The sequence below is a fragment of the Trachurus japonicus genome, chromosome 5, assembly GCF_045865225.1.
Source record: "Trachurus japonicus isolate A0001 chromosome 5, Traja_1.0".
NCBI classification, from domain to species: Eukaryota; Metazoa; Chordata; class Actinopteri; order Carangiformes; family Carangidae; genus Trachurus; species Trachurus japonicus.
Window position 1 is genome coordinate 33484007 of NC_140911.1, and position 16678 is coordinate 33500684.

A 16678-nucleotide genomic window follows, 5' to 3' on the forward strand; every position below is an offset into this window, starting at 1 on the left:
TGACATTCAGCCCTTCAAAACAATCCCACTCTCACATCTGACAGAGGGATATTTGTTTTTTTGCCAAACTGTCTGGCCATTAAATCGGGTCTCCTTAGAGCAAGGTTTCTGAACTTTCTTAACCTGTGTTTCAAAAACTTCTCATGACCCAGAGCTGGTCATGTGATTTTACATGACATACTTTCAAGGGCAAAGCGTGGCTCCAACATTATAGAGGAATTATAGCATGTTGCAGTCTCAATGCTCCCATTAGCTAACACAAAGACTCTAAATATGAGCTTCCTTTACGCCTAATTTTGTATAATCATGTCTAAATATGGATTTTTATGACTCTGTACTTTCTACAGAAGACATTTAGCCTAGCACATTCTCATGGCTTATTATGTGAAGTATCAGTTTTATTTATTATTTATTAATCTTTATTGCAGACACAATAAGCGGTCCAGCATCAGTTCACTTTGTTTTTTAACAGGTCATTAAGCTGAAAGACAGTGCTATGTGGCTGAACTCTGAAAGGCAGGTCTCATTTCCCTTTCTTTGCTCTATCTAGTGTCTGTATCAGAGCAGCTTCCTATATCTCAACTGCGGTATAGTAGTTCGCACATTCACATCTGTGCTGTTGTGTTTTAATCCAGTTTAATCCTGCATTTACTTTCTGTGATTTATGCTTTCACGAGGTTGTATTAGGCATAGGTGCAGCACTATAGATCACATTATCATTAAAGTGCTCTAAAAACCAATCACCCTAAATAACCAGGCATGCTGTGCATGTTTCACACACTCATGTTTTAAAAATACAAAATTTGATTAGAAATCAAAACAATTAAAAACAATTAAAGTGTGTTCATGGTCAAATTGAACACATGACTGTTGCCTATAGAGAGTTTCTTTGTACCTACTATGCAATAAGCATGTTTTTGATATAATTAAACAAATAATGCATATTGATTAAGAAAGTAATGCTTAGTTTCAGCCCCTGTACCTGTAGCCTACATGTATCAAGTGATTTTGAGGAAAAATTGGCGGAAAGTGATTTTTCATAGAAGAACAATTGCCAAACAAAAACCTATAATCTTTGACATGTTCTCATCCTGTATTGTTATTTGTCTAATGTATTGAACAAATAACCCTGTTAACCCTCTGAAGGCATCAAAGCTGTGTGTGTATGTGTGCCTCTTCTCTGTAGCGTTTGCCTTCAGAGGTTTAGCTATACTCTTCTTGTGCCCCAACAGTATCATGCTCATTTCAGCTGTGCAGGGCTGAAAGTGGGTCTTTGACTTCCCTGATAGCTTTTGACAGCTCACTCTCATCCCTGGTGGATCAATGGAGCTCAGCACTCTTCATTAGAAACATCAATGTACTGCACATTCCCACAGGCTCAGCAACAACCCACCAGCCCAGTCACACTGTGAAGGGATTTCTTTTTTTTATTCTCTAAAAGATAATTCTTGACTTTTGTGCAGTGCTTTATTTTATCCAAACAGTAAGCATAGGAACCAATACCTTAATGTATTTGTTTTTTTCATTACTTGTTACTTATTAATAATACCATCAACAATAACATTAGTGAAACATAACATCCACGTCAATAAAACACAATTATTGTTTATTTCAATTATTGTAGCTCTAATTGTAGCTCATGTTATTCTGTTTGACTCAATGCATTGCAATGTCTATATTGTGGAAACCATATATACATATGGGCAGTCATTAGTCAGAAGGAAATAAATCAATGGGCTTTGTTAACTCTACAGTGCTACAACATCGTCTAAGACAATCATGGCTCATCCTGATTAAGAGATAATTACTTCTCCAATGAGCACAGTGGCTGATAGTCTGTGATTTGTGTTGTTGCCAACTTTGGAGTGTTCATCACATAAAACATCACATTGGGCCCTGGGAAACTGTTATAATAATTTTATGCTATATTCACATTTTAAATTAATTCAAAGTGAATTCATTGGTTTCCAATCCATCAATCCATTAAGTATAATACTTGGGGTCGCATGGGTGCCAGCTGACATTGGACATACTATACAGCCTGCACTGGTGGACAGTCTTCCTACCACTTTATAAAGAGTCAATCACACTGTCATTCACATTCACACCTATGGGCACTTTGGAGTCACCAAATAGTGGCACCCAGAGAGGCACAGGGAAAGTATACCAACCTGACAGTTAAAGGCCTCTATATTATAAATAAAAGTAAAATCAAAAGGTGAGATACATGATAAGAAAAGCTGCTTATTGATACAAGAAACTTTCGTCATCAGCTTATTTCTCTTAGTAAAATAAGCACATTATTCTTGAACTAAAAGTGAGCTGGAAGTATGCTTTCCATTTTACATTTTCTTTCTATAAAATGCATAAGCTAATTAAAAAATGTGATGCTTGAATTAATTCTCTCAAGCATTTAAAATGCCCCTGGAGCGATCCTGCACTACTTTGCCCAACATTGGTCTGTCTGGTTGTTGTTTATATTCAAATAAGGGAAGTGAGAACTTGAATATTCTACATGAGCGCTCTGGAGAAGTTTTCTATGTGTCGATGCAGGCTGCAGGGTTCATTGTAAACACAAGTATTGCGTCAGCAAATACTTGAAATGATGGCATCACACATATGAAATGTTGTTATATGCAACAAGAAGCAAAAAAGAAACACCACACATACTGGAGACACTGGAGATGGTAGTTGGTCACAGAGGTTGTTGTCATGATGATAGTAGAAAGAATGAGCCAATGGCTGCTTTATGTCATCATCTGCTTTTTGATTGGCTCACTGACAATTTACACAGCTAATCACTGAGAGACTCCAGCCCACCTGTTTGGTCTCTCCCTCTCTCTCTCTTTCTTTGTCTCTCTTGCTCTCTCTCTCTTAAACACACACACACACACACACACACACACACACACACACACACACACACACACACACACACACACACACAGACATACATTCACGCGCCAAGGCAGCCAGCCGTCACACTGGGAAACGCAGTGTGTGTTTCAGTGTCTCTCTCTGGTCTAATCATCAATAATGCATGGCTTTGGGAGGATGAAAGGCTGTTTTGGCTTGAGGCATGTGTCTCATATGGAGAGAGAGACATCAGCGCTAGTAGTTATAACTGTACATACGCAGACAAAGTGAGTGCTCTTTCATATGGCTGTCCTCAGTAGAACTGCTCATCAGGCTGAGGGTGGACTCATTTCAGAATGAAGGTGTAAACTGATGAATTAGTTAATCTAAATAGTTATTTTTTGTTTGAATTCAGTGTCTAATGTTGGACAAAATTGTAAACCCTTTGAAGAAAAAGATGTCACTTTGGGGTATTATTTAAAATCTGACTTGACTTTAAGTGCATGTCAAAATGTTTGACTGCTAATTGTTTAACTTATTACAGTAAATGGTAAATGTCTTGGATAGGCCTGTCACAATATCAGGTTTTTGCTGGCCAAAGGATAACACTATTATCATTCCTGACAAATTGAAAACAGTATTCATAATATATCAGTCAGTGAAATTCAACTTAAAGGTTGTTTATTGTGCGTTTTGTCGCTTTTTTTCAGATGAATTAGACTCAAATGTTCAGGAAGGTGGAGAGAGTTTGTGACCATGACTGTACAAAAGTGTAAAAAACAATCACAGTCAAGATGACGTTATAAACAAAAGATCCAGGAGGCAACACCAGCACGTTGCAATACGACCTACCTGTATTGTGTGGTTTTCTCACTTGTTTCAGGTAAAGTTCGGTTTAAGTTTGGTTCCATACTGTTTGGATTAGCATTGATTTTAGGAAAATTTCAAGGCACTTCTGCGCTCATTCCAGAAATATACTGCTGTGTTACAACCCCTTTTATCCATAATGTATGATTGTATGATGTAATCTCATACAGCCTTACTTGACTACAAGTTAGGACTCAAACAGCCAGTTGAGCAGACAAACCAGGATGCTTGTTTGCACATGGAGACCATGCACTGGCAGCATGGCTCACGTCACACTGAAGAACATCGATATGAGTAGTTGTTTGGCTGGGATGGCTGTTTGAACAGCTGGCCTGATAACATAATGTCTTTTTTTTAAACTTTTTTTTTTTTTCTGTGGCGCTAAAAGTTACTGAACAGCATGTATCATGTGGAGAAACTTGTTCTCTGCTCTCATTTACATGTGAACCCTTTGGTAATAGACATACATATGTAAATACAGTAAGGTCTACGTGTGTATGTGTGTGTGCGTGTGTGTGTGTTTGCTATGTGTATACGGATGTGGGAGTACACGCAGAAACCCTTTGAAGTTCCTCATTCACTCTATACTCCTCTTCCCCATGTCTCATCTCTCTTTGAAGACCATGTAGCCATGATTATTAAAGCCACCCTCTTTCGAACTTCAAACATATGGAATGAATATGGATATGATATGACACCAAACTTTTCACCAACACCCTTCACTCCACTCTCGTCCTGCTGCGTGCTGAAGTTTGATGGGCCCCTGATCAGCAGCACTCTGTGGGAGCTACGTTTGTCATTTGGTGGCTTGTCTCAGAACTGAGGCAGTATTTCCACCTGAAGTCGAGCTATTTGGAGCAGTTATGACATCTGCGATGACGAAGCAGCCGTGGGGACATTGGTTCCCAGCTTTATCTCAGTTTGCTCTGGATGCCAGTCATATATCTTTCCCCGCAGAAATGCTCCCAACACATTATCTGCTCATTTTATTTCCCAGCCATATAGTGCATGACGTAGTAATTTGCATTCTTTCCCTCTAACGCCTTAAAGTGCATTCAAAGGTGTTGTGATAACATTATCTTCAGGTGTTTTGCATACACGCCTTAGACCATAAACTTACACTAGAAGCGCACCTGCCTCAGACTTCACAACAAATAAAGCTACATGCAACTTAGGCATCATGTGATCATGCCACATGTTTTGGGTGATTGTTTCACACGTCTCTGCTAAGAAGGGAAATGTGCTCACCTTCAGTCTGAAACCTTTTGCACACTGCTTCTCAGTGAAGTAGGAGACACAGCGGTTTAACTTGTAAAACATATGAAAACTCGTACATTCTATGACAAACAGCGACGTTGAAATTTTAAGAATTCTTCAAATTCTTATCCAAAACCACAGTATTACATAAAATATAACTAACAGATTAGAGCTGAAATGCATGAACTTAAGCTCAAAATTGATGTATGCTTTGGAAATTGTTTACTAAAACGTGCAAAACCACCAGGAGGGCCTATAATCCCTAAAGTATTTAATCCAGTGGTCTTTCAGGATAGTTGATTTGACTGTAAATGTAAAATGCCGATGGTATAGCATCCTAAGATGATTTGGATAAGCATAATGTCCTCTGCTCCACTGCAAAGCGGTGGATTTTCTAACTGCCCAGTGGTGGATCTCTGATGTCCAGTGGCGCTGTCGACCAGCCATCAGCTCTGTTCATGGATCAATAGCCCGATCAATCATCCTGGCTGCTGCCCTGTGTGTTCCTCTTCCTCAAGTGCAAATATAGCTTTATTTACACAGACGGGGTCGACAGCTAGCTGACACTCGCTCGGCCCCATCTCTGTCCCACCCTGTGTTTTTTATCTCTTAGACAAAATGCTGGCTAAATGAGGGTCAGCAGGGGTTCATTGAGTAGAGGCAAGATCATGTGGAGCATAGGATTAACTTACTATGTGTGTATGTCTGTGTCAGGGTGTGTATGAGAGACAGAGAGAGAGAGAGATTGTGTGTGGTTGTTTCTGTGGGAGGGAGCTCCCGCCTTGTGTCCACTTCACTGCTTTTTCTGCCACACCTTTTGTCACGACCCCTCTGTGCGGACAAGACAGCAGTGCTTCCACCATTCAGGCTTCAGATCAGTTGTTCAAACAAACTCAGATAGTTTTCTCATCTTGATGTTGTGTGTGTGTGTGTATGTCTGTATGTGTGTGTGTTTAAGGCTTATCGCATGCATGGATCTGACTGTAGAGTGAGCTGGTGACCTTGTTGACGCAGACACGCTCTCTCACTTCAGGACCATGGTGAGTTGCTCTTGTTTTCTCTCTCTCTCTCTCTCTCTCTCTGTCCATGTCTCTCTCGCATGCATGCACACATTCCATCCTCTCCATTCCTTCAGCTTGGACTGACACACACACACACACACACACACACACACACACACACACCCACACACCCACGCACGCACAGTCTGAGTTGGAGTGAAAGCACTCAAGCAAAGACAGACAGGCAAAATAAATCACATGTAACCCTCACTCCGAGCTGTTTGAAAGTTTGTGCTCATTTTATTCATTTTCACTTCTCATTATTTTCTCAACTCTTTTAGTGTGTGGGTGCATTTCCTTCGTATATTTTCCATTCGTGTTGTTGATAGCGCGCCATAAGCCCTCAGCCTCTGGCACAAACCATCAGTGGCTCTCAGCAGCCTGACAGGGTGCCCGTGTCTGTCTCTGACACCATATGGACCTCTGTGTGTGTTTGGGTCTATGACGCTCATGCCCTCTCTGCCGCCATCTGACCTGCAAATGCAAACACGGCCTGGCCTCTTTTTTTTTATTATGTGTTCAAGATTATAAATACATTCATTAAGATTTGTTCTGTTCTTTCGCTGTTGATGAATGCAGGTTTTGCCAACTCTCGTCAGACTTTTCCAGTATTTGTTCAAGCATTTGTGTGAATTACAAATGGTTGGTTGCTGCTATATGTCAGATACAAGTATTATCATTAAAATCTGTTGCAATATCTGACTTTTTCTGCCTCTTAGCCTCTCTGAACTGCTGCCATTTCGGAATATCACTCAACTGTCCAAATTATGAATAATATAAGCAGGGACTTTAACCCTGCTGTAGCAGCCTAGTTTGCATATATGACATGATTAAGCCTCTTGTGTCTATGAAGGAATGTTGTGCCTGTGCTGATGAGTGAAGTTTCTGTATGTGCCCTACAAATGTTTAATTGGATGAAGCCCCAGAGCAGTGGGGTTTCATTATTTTAATTCGCTTTTTTTTTTTTATTCTGCCATTTGCTCTGAGCAAAAAAACAGAGACAGGAAAAGACAAACAGGTGTTCAGCATTATCAGAAGAGCTCTTCCTGTCTTTGCAGGGAGAAGAACTCCTAATAGAAAACTTGGTCAGGTTGTTGTGTCGTTTTAGGCCTTTTTTGAAACTCATGGCAAGTTGTGTTAAAAAAAACAAAAACAACTAACTATCTGCTTCAAGGCTCAGGCTTAGTTTGTAAAAAATAATGCCACTCAGAGAGTTGCTGTAGTCACATAGGTGGGCAGAGCAACTCATGGTGTGTTTTAAATGCTGGCGCATGCAGCAAAAACAGATTTCACTGGCTCTTAGCTGTTACAGGCTGTAACTAAACTGCTCAAGCTGTCTCATGGCAGAAAAACAAATGGCAAGATGGAGAGGATATGACCCAAACTGTGGTTGAACGTTCATGTGTCTATGCAGTTTCCTGTTTGCTTGCTTATACTGTATCTCTGACTTTTACCTCTGTCCCTCCTAACTGCCGTTCTTACATGTGTCTTTTTTGCATCACCAAGATAAACATAATACTACGTCAGCTCATTCTTGTTTCTAATGTTCTTCAAATAAATTTCCCTTGCTATTTATTTCAGATGAGATAAGATCATATCAATTTACGTTTTATTGTTAGACTCACTTGAAATGTGTCTCGGCACATCCTCTGTTGTCATCAACAGGAAAAACAGGCATGAATAAAGTACAGAACAGTACTACAAAGGCAGATATAGTAGATATAATGCATCCTGTGACAGGTTAATGCTGCTGTCACAGTGAATTTATTTTGTAAAGATCTAGTTAAAATAGTGAAGATTTTTTAAACTAAAATGTTAATTATGCTATATAAAAGAACTAAAAAAAACAACAACTTCTTGATGTCTATCTAAAGGCTTTGCACACCTGCACAGATTTTTTCATGTATTCCTGTGGAGAGCTCTCATCATTCAGATGAAGTGAAATGATCATTGTGCATGCACCATGGATTACCGGGGCCTTTAAACATTTTCTGCAAGTGTAAGCTGGCAACGCATGTTTCATCAGACTCGCTTGCCAATTAGGAAAACAACTCAGATGTCTCATATATTGGCCTTAAAGCCAGATTATGTAACTTGAAAAAAAACAAAAACGCAGCACATTTGTCTGCTTACAAATGAAAAGTTGAATGTGTAAGAAATAAAATGCTATCCTGTTCAATTCAGGACATTTACAGCGGCCACTGTTAGTAAATGTGGGTAAACACTGTAATTCTTCTGTCCATATGCTGGTGGAGAGGGGTTTCGCTGTAATTCTCCCCGGCCGCGGGGGTCACAGATTCATTCCTGTGCGTTAATAACAGTGGGATTATCAAGGTTCTGCCAGCTAACCCACCCCTCCCCTCCATTGGCTTCACATGGCTCACAGCTTCATCCTGCTTCATCCACTCCTCTACTGCTCCGGCTCTCTATTTTTCTTAATTTCTTATCTATTGCTAGCTACGTGCTCTTATTGCAGCGCTCGGTACGCCCCAGGCATCCAGATTCTCTCCTTCCATCCTGTCCATCTACAGTGTCTAATTCCTCTCTGCCTCCCTTGATCCCCGTCCTCAGTGATGACATGGGTTTTCATTTGAATTCCATGGGATCTCTCCTGTTTGCCACCTCTCCTCTTATCACCCGGTCTGAGATGGGTTGGGCTTGAGTGTCACTGATGCACTGTTGCTAGGTGCCTAGGGATGCTCCTTATTCTGAATGTACTGCTTTGTGTGTATGTGCAGGAGTGTGTATGTGGGGCTGGTTGGGTCCATGTTCAGTGTGAGGCTGGATTGCTATGTGTCTGGCAGTTAAGTTAGATGCTCTCTTACGTAAGCGGGTCTTGGCCGGGTAGAGCAGGGGTTTAGCTCGGGGATGCTGGCTCAGGTGGAGAGACGGAGACGGATGCTATTTTTGGTATACTGCTCCCCTTACATCCTCCAAACACATGAGTTATTTACTCACACGTGTCTCAGAGTATACTACCACAGTCAGACGACAATGGAGAAGTGGTGAACCTTCATGTCCTCATATCCATTAAAACTGGAAGTGTTATCTATATGCAAGTAAAAATGTTTTTGCCCTTATTTCACTTGATCAAATGTAAATTAAAGAGACCCCAAGAAGTTTGCTTTTGGTTATGAGTCTCATATTAATGTGGATGAATCTACATTACCCACACTTGTTAATGGGTCCATTTTCGATAAATATAATATCGTTTTGTCTTTAAGGTTATTTTGATAATAAGTTAGTGGTTGACTCGCCCAGCATTTCTGAGTCTCTGTTTCGCGGACGCTGCCCAGTGGTATCTGATCGTCTTCAAACCTCCCACTTTCATTCTTGATTAATGAAAACATTCTTGGCAAATGCTTTCCTTTTGTCCGTCTTGCACCGTCCGTCTGGTCCGGTGTAGTGTGAAAACACTTTGCTTTCCGAAACTCCTTGTAGTCAATTTAATTTATAACATTTATATGATGATATTATTTCTGGATTTTTTGGTTGATTGTCTGTCTTTTTCTGTGAAAATAAACTTACCATAAAAACTCTAGACCGTCCATTTCTTTGTGGAGGAGCAAATTTACAAAATCAGCTTATTTTCCCCACTATATGACTACATAACCCTTTTGGGTAAGATAATCTAAGCAGCTACCTGCTGCCTCTCCATTGAATAAACCTATGGAGTGATATTTTTTTTATATATCACTATTCCTTAAATGGTTGTGTTTATTGTCCCAATGTGACATCTTCAAATGCCTTGTCTTATCTACAATATCAACAATCCAAACCCAACCCAAATGCAGACAGTTTTCAATTATGTAAAACAGAAAAATTCTCACAGAAGAGGAACCATTGCATGTTTGACACATTTGCTTGAGAAGGAGATTTTATGAAGAAATAGTTACAGAGAAAAATGTTCTAATGTTACTGCACAGGTCAGTGATTTCCCCCAGATTAACCCAGACTTCCATTTTTAGCACTGAAAGGATCCATGTTCTCTTCCTTTGAACCTGTACAGAGCCAGGTGACACTTTTTCATTGTTCTCTGACAGCTTCAGTAATCTCTCTCTCTCTCTTTCTCCCTCCCCCTCTCTCTCTGTATCTCTCTCCATTTTTCCTCTGTGATCATTTCAGAGCATGGCACTGGACTGGCTCCAGTCTCACCTCCAGTATCACACCTCAGCACACTCCCAGCAAAGCCTGCTGAACAGGACTGTGTGCTGAGCCATGCTGTCTGGGACTTGGCGACGCTCTGTGGGGCATCAGCAGACCGCTGCAGCGCCAGCGGTGACCACCAGGGGGATGACAGTGTGTGGCGTCCCCAGCGGGACGGTGGTCCTGGAGGCCCAGTATGACTACAACTACCGTGGTGCCGATGGACGCCAGGTCTGCATAAGAGAAGGGGAGCGGTTTATTCTCCTGAAGAAGACCAATACTGACTGGTGGCAGGTGAGAAAACAGTCCAACTGATATTTCTCTCATCATGTCAGTAAATTGTTAGAAAAAAACATGTTTGTAGCGTTTGCAATGTCCTGTTGCTTCCTGAAGGAATGTTTGGATTCAAGGATTAGACTCATAATACTCTGTATGTTTACTGTCAACAAAAGATGTAGAGAGAAGTGCAGCAGTCCATCTGACTGTCTGACCTCCACAAGCTGCTTGTGGCTCAGCCTCAGGCCCACTGCTTCCTCAACTACTGGTTGAACATGTACAGTTTTCAAAAATGAAAACAAAGTAATTTAACAAAACACACAAGCATTGTGGCTTTTTGGCAAAAAGTACTGTGGTGTATGTGAAAGGTTCACTGTGATGGAAGAACCTGTCACTGTGTAAACTCTTTTGGCTGGATTTGGTAGTTTTAGGACAACAATGTGGGTCAGTGGCACATCGCTAAATCGGGCTGTGGCTACAGAGGAAATACATGTTTGAAGAATCAATCAGTTGTTCATTGTTTTTCTTACTCAGTCAGGTCAGATATTCAGGTTGGAACCACAGGCGGCTGTCAGTTTAACAATCTGGGAAACTTGTAACCCAAATATCCAAATAGGGGTGGATAATATGAATGAACTATTCTGTTATGCATTTGATTTTATACCAGAATTAAAATTGAGAAACTATAAAAATAACTAGATGATAATCTACTGTGGATATGTTGTATTTGTGTTTGGCTCTACAGGGGCCTACATACTGTGTATGAATCAAAGTGGGTGGTCACACTGATGCTGAACTCCACTGTTAATATAAATGTAGAGTTCAGTTATCAGTTAGTTTGGCATTAACAGCATGGCAAACTTGATATCATGTGTGACCTAATTCCATCATCTCATGCTATATCATCAAAAAGCCTCAAAGAAACCCACTAGAAGAAGTGACACTAGAGCCCATAAAGTTGTGTGGGAACCAAATATTGACTTTGTCTCTCAAAAGAGAAGTTGTGGGTTTGCCTCTGTCAGAGTCACAGGAACTGCAGTGTTCCACATTTCCACATTGCCGCCTGGTTGAATTAAGTGGGTTTATGAGGGAGAAAATAGCAAAAGCGTTTGGACATCTGTTTGTTCTTTGACAGGTGCGGAGAATCGGGGCAGCCAGTAAAACAAAGCCGTTGTATGTACCTGCTACGTATGTGACAGAGGTGCCTATTGCACCCATTCCATCGCCACAGCGCCTGGTTATGTCTGCCTCGCTCAACACCAACCTCAGGATACTGCCAAGGGTGTCGCTCACTCCCACTCCCAGCCCAACAGAGACTAACGAACAGCATCAAGGTAACGTGTGACAGGAAGGGAGAGAAGACATCTGGTGTAGCCTGTCAATTTATTTAAGAAATGGGACAGTACATATTAATAGGGATGTCATGATTACTTGTTTTCGCAATTAATTGTTGTATTAGACGCTGCAATTAATTAATCGTAAAGATTCCTAAGTACCGTCACTTTCCAAAAAAGAAAAATTTGCATGTACGTATACATACCTACCTCGTACATAACACTGAATTGGTAGGAATTTAAATGTAAGCGTGTTATTTGTCATTTTAAAAAAAGAAGATTAAAATAAACTTTAACATTTGGTATAGATTTGAAACATTTCCCATTGGGGATTAATAATTGGTCCTATATTAATACATATTTAGAATATTTTGTGTAAACAATCACTTATGTAAGTATATTTTGGCTATATTTGATTTTCCACATTCATAGTGTTTAAAAGAAATTGATTATTGCATAATAATCGTCATAATCGTAATACCGTGATCATTAATCGTGACATCCCTACATGATATTAATGGACATTTATAATGTATGGCTAATTTCCATCTCTTGTCCCATTGGCAGGTAGGTGTTAGATAGGAAAACATGACAAAGAACCACAAAGCTGTCTTGAGTATAGAAAGGAAACAGTATAGAAAGGAAATAAAATGAAATGATAACTAATGTATTTCTGTAATCCTCCTCTCACAGTGAACAAACCCATCTACCGCTCCATGGAAAACCTCAACTCCCTCAGTGCCTTGCAGGGGCTGGACAACAACAGCGGCGCAGGTGGTAGGCGCATCCCCACCCTGCCTCTTTCTGGATTCACCTTCACCCCTAACCCCCCCACCTCCCCATCAGGCCACCTCATGGTACCTGGATCCCCGGCAGCCTGCGCGACCCAGACAGCACCATCAAACCCCAGGGTGGTCCCCATGATCACACGGAGCCAGAGCTCCAGCAACCTGCCTGAAAACGTCACAGAGAACCCGTACGATGAGGTGGGCGGCGGCTTCAGCGGCCGCGTCAACCACAGGATGGCCAAGAAGTCCTGCAGTCAGTGGGACATGGTGGGGTCTGCGGGGAAGAAGAACCACCTTCAGGTAAGGGGAGGCGAGACCTACACACCTTACACACAACTTAAAGTCCCCCTAAAGAGGCATTTTAAAATTTGTAAAAAAAATGCTCTGCTATGACTATTTTTTGATTAAAATGGTTTTTCCACAAAAAAGTTGTTTAAAAAAACTCTCAAAGCGGCTAAAAACACGTCTACTATTTCTCCCTCATTGAAAAATCCAGGTTATATGAATATTCATGAGTACTTGCGCCCACCTACCGGGTTGCTCGGTAACGGCAGTACGCGTCAGCGGGGGCAGGGGGGAGGGAATATCAAAACTTGGACTAAGGGTGCTTTTACACCTGCAGTGTTAGTGCGCACTAAATCTGGTGCGCACTAAATTTGGTCCAGTTTGGGTCAGTGTGAAAGCACATCGCACTCTAATGCGCACCAAAACTAGTGCGGCCTGAGGAGGTGGTCTCCTCTCGGTTCGGCTCCAGCTGAACTCTGGTGCGCACTAGTTAATGTGTGAAAGCAACCGCACTCTGGTGCGAGCCAACTGCCAAGCGAACTCAACAAGTTTGAGCTAAAAGGGCTCCTGTAGTCGCTGACAACGGGTTAACGCAGCGGGGAGACCGCCCGGTGCTCCGGTCCTACGCAGCTCTGTCCCCACAAATGAAGCACCAGCAGCGGGGCAGCCGTCGGTGCGTGTCCGCTGAGTCCGCTCAGACACCGGACAGGTCGGCGGCTCCGTCCCTTGGGTCCGTGGAGCAGCTCATTACCGAGCAGCAGAGGTCCGCCCGTGTTTAACGTTTAACCGGAAACTAACGGGACCGAGCTGGGTGAACGCAACCGGAAACCAGTCGGAAGTACCAAACTAGAAAAGTAGATCTGAACTATCATTTGCCAAGAGTTATACAAACAATATAGAAATAAATGACCAGAGCTGCTAACAACCGGCCCTACTTGAGTCTCCATCATGAAAGTTTTATCAATCAGCGCCTCCAGATTTCAACCGGTAGTCATGGAGACATGACGCTCTCCAAGTTTGGTCCCGAGTGACAAAAAGCAGGTGTGAAAGCAACCGCACTAACTGAAAAATGAAACAATGTATCATTTTAACATTTGGTGCGCACTAGGGTGCGCACTAAACATGTGTGAAAATACCCTAAGATTCGAACACTCTCGGCCACGTCAACCACTGGTATTATTGTTATTGAACATCTAGCTGTATAAGTAGAAGTGGAGTGTCGCCATCACAGTGAACAACAAATGCAAGAAAGAGATGCAAAAAAAAAATCTACGGGATTGGTTGCTACAGTAGGGACTGGGTGCTGAAAAACTGAATCCAACTTTTTCAGAATCTAAAATGCTCAGTTATGGCGTGCATTAGCGACTTCACTGCTGAAATGTCTTGTAGCAGAACCCAAACACTACATTGACATGTTAGTAATTTAAAAAAAATAGATTTTTGGTTTAGGGGATCTTCAAGTCAAATGACTGTTTCACACCACAGGCTCAGTTGACAGTACATTAGGTGTTATTCTCCTGTTTTAGTCCAGTGTAGTCCCTGGAAAGCTGCATTTCATGTTTTACCTTTGATTTTTGATGTGGTTTGCATTTCAAAAATCTCTAAAAATGACTTGACTGCTGAAATGTTTTAATGATCAATAATCATAATGGACCCAAATATAACAAGAACACCATGTGGACAGTTACCAGAGTTTCACTTAAATTAGGCCAAAGTAGTGTTTACATCAACTCTGTGTAAGTTAAGCTTTGACCCAAGGAAATCGATGCCTGTCACAGTTGGCTGGCACAAAATAATTGACAGCAGAAGTGTCACCAAAGATCTGCACACATCGCACACACAGACGTTTGATACTTTACACTACTTCAGGCTACTTCACACACTGATCACGCTCAGTCCTACCAATAGTAAACATGCAAAGGAGCGTTTATTTTTTTGTAAGTAGTGATAATTGTCATAATTTTTCAGTAAAGCGAAAACAAGTATCCTGTTTCAAGCTTAATTTAATGAATTTAGACCGAGCCCATCTGGAACTAGCAAATATCTTACACCAAATAGATTTATCCAACACAGTCGTATAAAACCCACCACTACTATTATTAACCAGGTTTTACGTTTTCTATTTTTAAGAGGATGGGTATTTTAATCTTATTCTTCAGAAAATGAATTAAGCCTAAACTATGTGTGTATCTGATGTGGAAGGTCTCAGATTTATTTGACCTCCTCTCATTGGCTAAATCTCTAATCTGATGGATTTACAGGTCATAACTTCAAAACTCTAATAAACCAGCTGGTGGTTTTTACTACCACTGTGATGAGGCAGGGGAAAGCATGAATTTTCAAAGATATGTACAAATATTACATAGTAATTCATATCTTTATGATAATATATGTCTGATGTGGTGTTCCCATTAATTAAATAACTGCAGTGGTTAGAGATTCTTCAAATCTGATACAAGATGTATCCTGAATTAGTGAAAGACCAAGTTTCCAATCCCTAGAACAGCTGATCTTTGGGTAGTGTGACATTTAAATTTTATATAGTCAAACAAAAATGTTAAGGTAGAAACAAATCACATTGTACGAAACTGATTTGAATTAAATAATAAAAAAAAGATCCAAATCTCATTTTTGCATCCTACTGGACAAAGGAGGTCAGCCACAGCAGCAGAAATTGTGTTTGATTTACGTCTTTACTTGACCTTAATAATCCTCCTAGAGCAGCAATCAAGTTCACATTGTCATGACGTCCGAGCTTCCCTGTATTACATCAGGGGGGATTACACAAGGCGTTACTGGTGAGAAGAGTAATCAGAGTTATCTAGCTGTCAGCTGAGGGAAACTCCAGCAGACGAGTATTCAAACTGTGTCCACAGAAGAAGTTTTGACTTCCATTGAACCGTGCAGCCACAAGTGACGTCCGACTCTGGATAGCTGTGATCTCAGTGGAAATGACAGTGATCTTTCTCCATCTCTCTCATTCTCTCTCCCTCTCTAGCACGCAGGATTAATGCAGCCATGTTCTGGTCAGGACTTGCCATTTTTCACCCAGAAAAATGCACACTCTTTGTCTCCGTACATTGTGGGCTTCTCTAAAGTACTCCCACACTAATCATGAATGAATTTCAGTTAATATTGATTTTATACCTCGGATTCCTCCTAAAGGTGGTGCAGGATGCAAAAGTCTGTTATTTCCCTCCCGCTACATCAGACATCTTTATAGACGAAACATTATTTTGCATATTATCTGCGTTATATATTTTGCCTGTGCATAACAGAGCTTTTGTGCCCTGTCATTTTCACACCAATCAAAAAAGTGACAAATCAAAAAAAGTGATCATTTATCAATGTAACAGTGTTTTTTTTAACACTTTGGTAGTAAGGAATGGCCCCGTTTGACCCTGTTGTGAAACTCTTGGTTTCAGTTGTAACCACTAAGGTGAACAGGAGGAAACAGTGAAACAGGAAGCCTGCAGGTGCACTGATGACTCGGTGCCGCCCTCTGGAGTAAACTACAGTCACATGATTTATTATTATGTCTGACTGACAGACACTCACTCAACACATCCATCCATAAACCAGCACGCACACAATGCGCCCTCAGTCGTCATGTGAAAAGACTGTGTCATGTGTTATGCAACAGGGATCAACCAGCTAGCCAGTCAATCAGTTAGTGAATTATGTCTCAGCTATATTTCGTGGAAAGATCATCTTTCATGCACATCCTCTCAATTAATTTCATTGGATTTGTAGATCTCCTCCCTTGTAGCTGTTGCACTAGTCCTCTCTATCTGTGCGAGCACGTGCA

The 16678-nt window shown here is 41.1% G+C and overlaps 1 protein-coding gene across 8 annotated transcripts in view; it reads left to right on the plus strand.

The window, feature by feature from the left end:
- The window catches only part of arhgap9 (Rho GTPase activating protein 9), a 41949-nt gene that overhangs the window by 1850 nt on the left and 23421 nt on the right, over positions 1-16678 (plus strand). For 5 of the 8 annotated variants that reach the window (XM_085777619.1, XM_085777621.1, XM_085777623.1 and 2 more), the window contains exons 2-5: positions 5939-6020; positions 10167-10481; positions 11599-11797; positions 12491-12885. In XM_085777619.1, coding sequence (XP_085633745.1) covers positions 10260-10481; positions 11599-11797; positions 12491-12885 — 816 coding nt within the window. In that variant the 5' untranslated portion in view covers positions 5939-6020; positions 10167-10259. The remainder of the gene's footprint in view (positions 1-5938; positions 6021-10166; positions 10482-11598; positions 11798-12490; positions 12886-16678) is intronic. The other 3 variants (XM_085777620.1, XM_085777625.1, XM_085777626.1) reach the window with 1 other exon arrangement.